Source organism: Bacillus rossius, chromosome 8 (assembly GCF_032445375.1).
Source record: "Bacillus rossius redtenbacheri isolate Brsri chromosome 8, Brsri_v3, whole genome shotgun sequence".
NCBI lineage: Eukaryota > Metazoa > Arthropoda > Insecta > Phasmatodea > Bacillidae > Bacillus > Bacillus rossius.
This window is the reverse complement of record NC_086336.1, coordinates 68878479-68889605: the sequence shown is the minus strand read 5'-3', so window position 1 is coordinate 68889605 and position 11127 is coordinate 68878479. Positions and strand designations below refer to the sequence as shown.

General features: G+C 42.1%; 1 protein-coding gene across 1 annotated transcript in view; it reads left to right on the top strand.

Moving 5' to 3' along the window:
- The first annotated feature begins 4944 nt into the window (after positions 1–4944).
- LOC134535407 (uncharacterized) overlaps positions 4945–11127 on the top strand; it is a 115231-nt gene continuing 109048 nt past the window's right edge. Inside the window, exons 1-2 of the mRNA XM_063374480.1 lie at positions 4945–4961; positions 9220–9425. Coding sequence (XP_063230550.1) covers positions 4945–4961; positions 9220–9425 — 223 coding nt within the window. The remainder of the gene's footprint in view (positions 4962–9219; positions 9426–11127) is intronic.

The following is an 11127-nucleotide window of genomic DNA, read 5'->3' as shown; positions in this document are numbered from 1 at the left end:
CAGCCAACGCTTCTGCAGGCAGTCTCCGACTAGCCCAGCAGCATGAACCTGCAGTGACTACCATCTACACCACCGGCCTCCTCCGTCACGCTGCCCGACGACGTAACGACCGCTTCAAGAAGAAAACGGTAAGAGCCGTCGTCAGAATCTAAGTCTGTAAGGGACTCTGAAAAATTTTCAACCCAGTAGAAATATTACAAGTCCACGAGGGACTTAGAATAAATTCAAGTCGCATTTGTTTGGACTTAGAATTTTCGCAGAGTGAGGAAATAGAAATTTGCCTCGTCTGTAGAATGAAGGGAACTGTCTCGTGAAGGTTACGGGATAAGTAAAATAAATGTTTGACTGGTGTTGAAAGTAGAACGGCAGTGGGGCAGCGTGGCAAGAGACGGAGGAGAGGTCGAATACCGCATAACGTAAAGTATACCAACTTGCAATACGTTGAGGCTTACCGTAAGGTAACCAACGTAGTTTTACATAACGGATTCGACTGAACTGTAATAGTTCCCGGACTACACGATCAACATAACGAGCACTCCTGATAGAACTTCAAAATGCAGCTACTTCGTTGAACGACTGACGAGCCGAGTAATGATAAAGACTGTTCGCCGCAATATTGGTGGGGCGTCATGGCATACCGCTGCCAGTAACCAGGAGACTTTTGAAAACGACTCGCTGAGTGTAAGAACGTGTGTGTAAGAACGTGTGTGTAAGAACGTGAACATTTTAAGTATCATAAGTTACTTACACCAGAAACACTGTTTAACTTTAAAGAATCAGACCACGATGAATGAGAATGTAAACTAGTTACGTTGACGTCGTCTGGCCGACGACCACCCCAGAGCCCGACCTGCACCCGCCAGTATACGCTCCCGCTAACGGAACACACCCCTGGCCATGGCCCACCCGAGTCAGGCGACCCGAACAGCAATTAAAGACAAAGCCGCGGAAACCTGAGTAGACAAGAGAAGAACCGTACCCATTCCTCCTGAAACATTAAATGAGGATTTTAGCGACAATAAAATCTCTTCCAGACACACCCGTTTGGAGTCTAGCGTAATGAGGTCACGCCTGGCGCGAGAGAGGCCGAGCCTCCCTCGGACGCCATGCCAGTTCGGCAGTTCAGCGCAGCTCATGGACCGGGGCGGACCTACGTCCCACGGAGAGGCAACATCCTTTGTCTACATTGAAAGTAATGTCCGGTAAATATAGTCACTAATTAACCAAACCCCTTTTATTACTTAACCTCTCCGTGAGTACCCGGTCCCTTTTTTCGGTCCCGGACCTAATCCGGCCGCATCAACTTAAGGACACCCCGCACCACACTTGGTCAGCGGGGCTGCTCTTCAGCATACGGCACGGGCCGTCTCCCGCAACGTACAGAACTTTGTTTAAGGTCACGCGCACGGCGCTGACCACAAACCCGCAAGGGAACTTGGACAGACTTAATTGCGGTGCGTGTTTCACCACAGTGGGCACAATACCCGCGCCGAGACATTTGCATACGGGATTGGCCGTCTCCAATCACTCGCCCCTTAATTCAGTGTATTTTTGTATCCCGTATTTTGTACTGCTAACTTACGTTACCCGAGTAACGAGTGCCACGTAACTTGTGCGCGCCCCCTTAATCCAGTGTATTTTTGTATCCCGTGTTTTGTATTGCTAACGTACATTACCCGAATAACGAGTGCCACGTAACTTGTGCGCACCCCCTTAATTCAGTGTATTTTTGTATCCCGTATTTTGTATTGCTAACTTACGTTACCCGAGTAACGAGTGCCACGTAACCTGTACGCGCCCCCTTAATTCAGTGTATTTTGTGTCCCGCCTTTGTGTTACGAAATTACGTTACCTACGTACCCAGTGAGACGTCTGAGACATAACAGCATCCGAGGCCACGTAACGCGGAACACAAACAATAAGGCGCCACGGAATAACAAGTAAAAACCCCCCGGGGACCTCTGTAGAGTGTTGTATTGTGTACGACTCGCTCCTCTGAATAAAAGGTACGACACCACCACCTCAACTCCACGTCTCTTATTTAAAATCATCTCACGCAACACCGCCGCCGGCCCTAGTGGGCCACGCAGGGGCACATACATCCACGACCCCAAATTCACGACTAGAAACGAGCTAGTCTGGCGCCCACCCGGACAACACAGATCAAGAACCGCCTTTTCCCACTAGGAGCCACACCGGGACTCGAGCCCGAGACCCCGGACGACGGCAACGTATATATAAACTGTACTATAAGAGATTTCATGTTAGTTCTCCTTAATAATTTCTTTCATATTTTCTTATTCTCTAATCGTATTTGATTTGTTTGGCAACGTTAAATTCATGTTAGTACAGTTAGTTAACGTAATATTGAATGTGCCCAAAAACCAATCGATTGGATGTTCATATTTTTCTGCTAATATAATTTGCTGTTTGCCTACTAATAAGGCATTAACTTAATGTGTGTGACATATATTTGTGATCCGATATTGTTAATTATATTTTTCTGTTCACAGACATCGTGGGCACTTGCTGTAATCTTCAAAATAAGAAATCAGAAGGTTGTCATATATGAAAATGCGTGTATTGAAGGATTTGATGTTGTTATTACAAGTTTTGTTAATAAAAGCACTTGTGTTTCTCGAACTTTAGAACCTCTTTCTGAGATTTCACCCCTTGTCCTCCCGCTCTTCCAGACTGGAAGTAACAACATAACACTATGAATTTGCCGCGGTAGTCTCGCGGGGCGCGGTTACTAGTGCTCTGGAGATGGCCAGTACCGAATGTTAACTGTCTTAGGGGGGCTCTGGTGAGCGTGATCCTAAATTACTCTTTACATTTACTTGAGGTCGCAGCCGGCAGGAGTATGCGCAGCTGTCTAGCGAAAGCGTGTTGGCTGGAGTCGGCCAGTGCCGTAAACGGTGTGGTCCGCGACGTGGTGCGGAACCACTAAGGAAAACGGTCGAGATAAGCCCAGGTCCACAAAATACACGCCGAATCGACGTGAGCAGCAATAAAGTACAAGAAAAAGTTTAAATATTAAAGCGACTACTGAATGAACGATCGGTGGAACAAAGTGGAGGGCTGCTCACGGACACACGTCTTGACCCGGCGCGGAGTGGTTGGAGACTGCCGAACATGGCTGCCTCGCAAGGGAGGGAGACTTTCACCTCCTTTGTGAGTCGGCGCCAAAAACTTACATTAACTTAATTTGCTCTATTATAAGCTAAAAACATGTTCCAGGTGCCCAGTTAAAAGGTAGCACCTGGTAATTGGGTGCTTAAGGCTTAACAATTGTTTTAGAGTATTTAATTATTTGAATTGTGGCATCAAGTTGGCGACTGTAAATTTATTAACATGTTGTCTCCCTGTGAACTGTATTAGTGGGTTTTTTCCTAATCCGACTTGATCATTATCACGGGCACTTTAATTAAGGCCAGTGGCTGCGGTGAATGTTCGCGAGGTTCGTTGTCTGTTCCGTACGTGTGGTGCTCGCACGGAGTGGCTACGACGCACTTGTTTAATGCCTGTGAATTAATAATTGTGTCCTAGTGTCTTGTCCCTTAATTGTTTTATGGGTTAGAGCCCCTGGGGTTCCGTGCCCTTAAGTTTCTTTGAGTCTATTGGGGTCACGCCCGAGGCGCTCGCCTGACTCATTCCTGCTGGGCTAGGGGTGCACTCCGGAAATGGGATCTGGTACTAGCGGTGCAGAGCACGGGCTTAGAAGCCATGGTCGGGACGATGTCAGCTTGTATCTACGAGAGCTCCATTCTCAAGATAAAACGTCGCCATGTGGAAGAGGCAGCAGCAGTTTGGCCAAACAGGGTTACCTCAGAGTGTCAGCCCCCTGAGATGCTACTAATACTCTTACAATCATAATACATGATTCTGGTACGAGTGACTTTATTGCATGGTAGCTCTCGTACACAATAATTATGTGGCTGTGACTGTCCCCAGGGTGAGTCTAAACCTCTTATTGCATGTGACTATTGCTAAGATCGTGAGTAGTCTGTACGATGTAGTGTGGGCAGTCGACAATGGAAATCAGTGTGTGACCATTGTGGAATCTTATGGTACACTAATTTTTTACACAGTTATACTGCAGCCCCTGAGGATATACAAATACAAATAATATTTAAGCCTGAAGGGCGACACTCCTTTGATGTGACGCGATGGTCGTCAGCTAAAGACAATGTGTACCACTGCAGAATCTTAGGGTACACAAGTCCCCAGACCCAGTTAAACTATAACCCCTAAAGGTACCTACTCAATTATAAATGACACTCAATTACTTAATGGCCACCTGGACCAGACATAAAAACAAAATGCCATGTGGGCAGTTAATCAGCAGGCACCAAAAGTCCTTATTTATAAATGTGGAATGTATGTTTCACTGCAATAGAGGCCCCGTGCGGGCGACGTGGCAAACATTATACAGACTGTGTCCATTAATGTAAGGCCTGTGACACGACCTGTATCCAGGCATGCAATATGTAGTGACGGCACCTGTCGATGCTCCTTTTATCTTCACAGACTGCTATGGAACATCGGCGCCTCGACAGAGTGTTTATAGCTGTATGTGTACGACCAGAACATGCTCTCAGCGCAAACACAGGGCAAGTCAATGCAGTGCTACAAATGTCCGTCACCACCGACGAGTAAATTGTCGCCCGAGCGGAAATTGACTAGCTATCCCAGTTGTTAAATGTGTTATGTTAATGAAACCAGTAGTAATAATACAATATGGTATCAGCAATATTAAAGTAATTATGACTTAGCACGACTAGGCTGAAAACCTGGCTTGACTTATTCCCTTTGCACATGGTACATTTTCGCGGGAATTCGGCTCGTGGTGGCACGCAGAGACCATGGCCTCCATCAGTTCACTTTTGTCTAGCATCGGGGTTAGCCACATCCATGCACTGTAGAACCCCTCATCGATTCACCATGACATCCATCACTGCGTGAGTTTGTACCCTACCTCGGTTGAGTACAACTTGTATTACTATAAACCAGTTCATTAATAAACATTTCGAATTCGGAACAGCTTAGAGTCCTACTGTGTTTGAAAACATTAATGTTGAGCCATAACAAAGAATGCACTCTGCTCTCGATAACACTACCAAAAAAAATATGTCTACATTCTAGACCTCTCAACTATAAATTTATTGTAAACTCTAAACTTCACTCAAATAATGTTCCAGGTACAGTAGTAACAAATAAGCATTAAAAATGTGAACAAGACAATATAATTTGGGCCAAGAGCCATAAAAGAAATTACCTAAAGGTTTACAAATAACAAGAAACTAACTAGGTACCTACCACAAATGTTTATGCTTTGAAAAATATTAATGCCTAATATATGTGTTTACAAACATTGTTCGGCTAACAAACTGCCATGCTGACATAGTTACCTTAAAGGCATGTGCAAAGAATCATTAGACTGTTTCCATACTCTGATAGACACATGGTATATATATTTATTATTTCTTACAACAATGAGAAAAATATTTAAGTGTGTCTCAGAGACATATATCTCGCAATATACAATAACTTGCAGATACTAGATTGGCCCTCAAAGCCTTATGCATTATAATAGTATGAAAATACTGTGGTTTGCCTCACAAACTTATTCAACACATCATTATTAAAGATTATAGTGTGCCTTACACACATATGAGGGGTGAAACGTGTCTCTCTCTCTTCTCCCACTGGTACAGTAAGAGGAAGAGGGAGGGTCTCTAAGAAAAACCCCTAAGTTCAGGCGTTGGAACCTTTCCTTTTATTATTTAGAATTATTGTCAAAACTATAACAAAAGATGATAACAACAAAAATTTATATTAATAGCTGCAAGTCACATTTGCCACATTCGCCACTAAAACTAACAGTTTTGCAGATTACAAACATGCTAATAGCTATTACATTCATATAAATTTCCTAAGATCACCTCATGCAACATTTGCCACTAAAACTAACGGTTTTGCAGATTACAAACATGCTAATGGCTAATACATTCATATAAATTTCCTAAGATCATCTCATGCGACATTTGCCACTAAAACTAACGGTTTTGCAGATTACAAACATGCGGGTGGCTAATACACTCATATAAATTGTCTAGATGTTATTATCAACCAAGTTCACATAAAAATTTAAGTATTTACAGTTATAACAGTATATATATATATATATATATATATATATATATATCAAAGGCGGAATTAGTTAATTAATTCCCTAACCCAGTTTCGATTATACAGTTTCAGTAAAAAAAAAAAACAATAACCACAATAATTCTTCAAAAGTCACGCCGCACTTAAATTTTCCTTTTTTTTTTTTTTTGCCATCTTCATTCACATTACATTCACATAAATCCAACCATAATTCCATGACTTTAAGAAGCGTTAGCATGACAATTACAACAGTATATGTCTTTAGGAACTTTGGTCGTTAAGTTCTACATGTTATACAATTTAATGGAATGCCTCAAGTTAAAAATGTTTCATTGTTAAAATAAGTTCACCCTGATATGACATTGACGTTAAGGAGTTAATATATTTTCGGGATGACAACTGTAATAATGTTTTTTTTTTGTTTAAATATGTTTATGTATAATAGATGTTTTAACGAAGGTAATTTTTTCAATGCTATACGATAAATAATTTTAATCGGTAATGATTTCGGAAACCAATATGGAGTTTGAAGGTTCTTACTGCCTAGTCAGGGGTGTATGTTTGTTAGTGAGACGGGATGATAAGTGCGACGCTCGCCGGTGCTTCCAGCGCGGTGTCGCCTCTAAGAGCAATGCTGTGGACTGGCGCGCAGTTCTCTCGTCGTGAGATATGATTGTTATGAGATTAGAGTGGTAACCATAACATCATATGGCGGAGAAATGAGGATCAAGGCATAATGCAAGTCATTTAAGAGCTTTCAAGACTCTGCACCAGGTTGTATCATGCCTTCAAATAATTCTGAAAACAAGCGTTTTAGCAGTTTTCACTCGTCTAAAAGTAGTACATTTTAAAAATTAAATGCGGGAACAGAACTTATCATCCGCCATCGGCGTATTGTTGAATGCTTTTCTCGGAAACAGACAGCACTCTGGTATCTTGTGCAGTTTTCAAAATGTGTTGTTGACGTGACAACGTCTAATAAAACGATGAACGCCGGCTGCACGCACGAAATGTGTCCCGTTACGCACATTGTTCCGTTACGCTGTGTCCCGTTACGCTCATTGTACGCTTGCGCCGCACCGACAGAAGTGAAAACTTAAAACTTAGTTTATAAATGTGTAATATGAAATAATTTCTACGTCAAATGTACGTAAGAAAATGAATCTGATTACTAGTATAATTTCAAGTATTTATTCTTTTATTATTAAAAAAATGTAGCATCTGTCGGCGAGTGCAGTAATAATATGTTATGTTACAATTGACTAAAAAATTGTGGTGATTCATATAACTGATGATATATATTTTATTACAGTTTATTTATATGAATACTTGTTCATAATTATATTTAAACTTCATAGCTAAGGGATCGTCCATTAAACACGTGAGGCTCGAAAGGGGGGGGGGGGGTCGGAAAAATCACTAAATATCACAAGGGGAGGAGGAGGGGTGTATAGAGATATCACGTGTATTTATTTTTTCACGCGATTTCTACTAAACCGAAAAGTGACGCGTGACCTTGACTCGCCGTAGCCAGGCAACAATATCCCCGCCCGGCTCGGCTTGCCAGTCGCCAGTAAGACTGTGATTTTGGCGCCGAATATACATGCTGTGCTTAATTTTCCAGAATTAAATTAGATTATACCTATATTTAAAGATAATATTCTGAAATTTTTAAAAATATTTTGTACCGAAAAAATACACGTGATTTGTTGGGGGGGGGGGGGTAGTCTAAAACCTCACCACAAATCACTAGGGGGGAGAGGGGGTTAAAAATTTGCTAAATAAACATCACGTGATTAATGGACGACCCCTAAACGCCAGTTTTTAAAATTAATTACAAGTCATCTACACGTGGACTGTTTCGTCGGCTGTTTATAAAGTGAAGTGAAAAGTTAATGTGGTTTTCATTGCTTATTACAACAACAATTTCGGCAATAAAGGTTAATTATTCTTGCATTTTAAAAATCTGATTACTAGTATAATTTCAAGTATTTATTCTTTTATTATTAAAATAAAAATGATTCAATTTTATTCATAAAAGTATGCAATTATTTCATCAATGTTTTGTTAAACTACCGTTCGTAAACCGACTTTACAGACAACCAATTTTTTTTATCCTGAAGCTCTGCACACCGTGTGTGTGAATCGGTAGGCGGGGGCCTTAAAGGCGGGATCACAATAGCCCGTCAAATCCATCCGTCATCCATCCGTCACTCTTCAATCCGCCAGCGCCACGCATCTACAACTCGACTTAATCCGTCCGTCCGAACATTTCCCTAAATAAGTGCCGCCAACAGTCCACGCTTTCTACCTCGGAGATTTGTGTAGATGTTGTTTGCTATTTATTCCGTGATTTTGTACGTACGTATTGTAGCATTCCCTTGGACAAATTCAGAGTCGTGATTGAATTATTGGACATGAGATTTAAGGCCTGCGATGTTATCATACCAAACATCTTTTTTTTTATATGTGGCCTACAGCTGTACGCCAATGGCCAAAGGGTCATCTTGTTCCATTTCACATATCATTTGCAATTCTGTATCAAATAGCAGCATGTATACGTGATTCGGTATCAAATATCAGCATGTAAATATTACACCCATGCCTTGCCCGGGACTCGAACCCAGGACCCCTCGCACCGTAAGCTGGTGTGCATCCGACTATGCTACGGAGGTCCTCTACCAAACATCTGAACGACCTGTATAAACACTTCAGGCCAGTGTTCTGGTAACAATTGACTGCCGCGGCCAAAACCATAGATATAATCCATCCGTCCGTCAAAGCTTTTGACCGACTGACGGATATAATGGTTTTTTTTTCCGGGCCATACGATTGGCTGCAGATCGCGTGACAGATGGACGGATGACGGATGGACGCAGGCGACGGACTCAAGACATACTCAAGATATCCGAGTTGGGTCAGTTAATAATTAAAAAAAAAAATGCGTTGAGGGCAGATAAGTAGTTATTGTTAGGCATAAAACAACCGTTCAAGATTGTAGAAAGCGCTGAAGGGACTGGCATCACGGAAGACTGCGCGCCGACTCAGAGGGCACAGCGGGCGCAGATACGCCCTGGCCCGAGAGGGGGTGGAGGGGAGGGAGGGGGCGTCGCGGCGGGGTCGATGCGGCGTCGGGGCGCAGGCTCGGGGAGCGACGCGCGCCCAATCAGACGGCCGCACGCCAGAGCACAGCCGGGGCCTGCGACGCGCGGACACACAGCGACTCCACGAGCAGCCGTCACAAGCCGTCACAGGTGAGCCACTGTCACACATCGGGCGGACGCAGCAGCTTGTCCGAGGGTGTCCACATTATGGACGAATATCAGTTAGTTAAAAAAAAATATAGAAAACTCGTATTTAAAAAAAAATACTTACGTACGTTACCACTGACACTGACACGCTGACATATGGATAGAGACCGGAAAATATTCGCGGGTTCATTGACCTTCAGGATAGACTCCAATATCCTCTGCACACTCGGGCAAATGCCAACTGTTCATTGGCTGCTGACTTGTGAGTCGTCTCGACTGGGTGGCCTGTGATTCGACACTTCTATGAGTGAGGGTCTCTAATTGGCCCTCAGTCCTCCAGATTAACAGTGGACCAATGGCAGAAGCAGCACTTAGGTAAAAATAATTTAATTTTAGCATAACACGAAATAAATCCGCGAATTTTTCAGGTCTCTACATATGGATCTTCAGAAGCAGCCGCAGGCGACGTGGTTTCTCACATAGTTTTCACTGATATTTTACAAATATTTTTTTCAAAAACTTCGGTGTTGGGGGGGTTTAGATATATCCCACTTATCTCCAATACCCCCCACCCTTTCCCCGTGACCGACACTGCGAGACAATTCTCCTTAATCCGCGTCTCCCTTCTTTGAATCGCTTTAGTTTCGCTGGTTTTCATAACGACTGGGTCACATTATCATTCAACTTTACGGACGATCACAGCTCGTAAAGTTATCGGCAAGTGCTAAAGAGTAAGAGCATAAGAGCTCGGAGATAGTTTTCCGTATGTTACACACGCACTCTTACGTAATTGACGAATAATTTACCACATTCAAATAACCGTTTCAACCAAGTCAAAAGCAGTATAACTTTTTGGTGTACCTTTACTTGAACAAATCTAGAAAACTCTGGAAATTTTTCCAGAGCCGTACTCATTTGAATACCATATTTGACTTATTAACTTTTATTATTCCTGCTCAGGATGAAATCAGAGCAGGTATTGGAGTTATAAATGTTTATTGCATGTAGGTAATTTATTGATGTGCAGCCCCGTACCTCTCGGTATACGCCATTTAGTGGAAGTAATTTCGTAAATGCGGCGGAAGTCACGGAACGGAAATGTGTAGCTATTTATCACGCTCGGAATCAATATAAAGAATTCTACGTTTAATTTCCGCGTCCGAGTTTCGTATTAGAAGTGTATTTGCAACATGAAAACACATTAATTTGCTTACTACCGATGTCAGATGTCGAGTACTGAAAAACTCACTCACAATTTGTTTTCTTAATTTATTCTTTGTTGTGAAAAAGCGCACCATTTAACACGCTGATTTTAAACAGAAATGTGTTAGCCGTTATACATGAGGTAACATATTGTTACTACCTATTGTGGGGGAGAACATGGTTCGTAAGGGATAGCCCAATCAAGTTTTATTACAATTTCATTGATTACTAATATTTACATTAATAATAAATTTTTGTACTTAAATATATCCGATCACAAATCACTGGCACTTAAAAATGTTTATTCTAAAATCACTCGAAGGCAGTGGCGGATCCAGAGGTTCACCTAGGGATTTCAGAGAAAAAATGTCTTAAAATTACTAAATTTGTATTTAATCCACTCACACTACACATAACATCCAACCACCAGATTTTATGATTCTACAAGAAATTCATCAATTATATTAAAATATTTTATTGGTTTCAGAAACAATCATTTTTG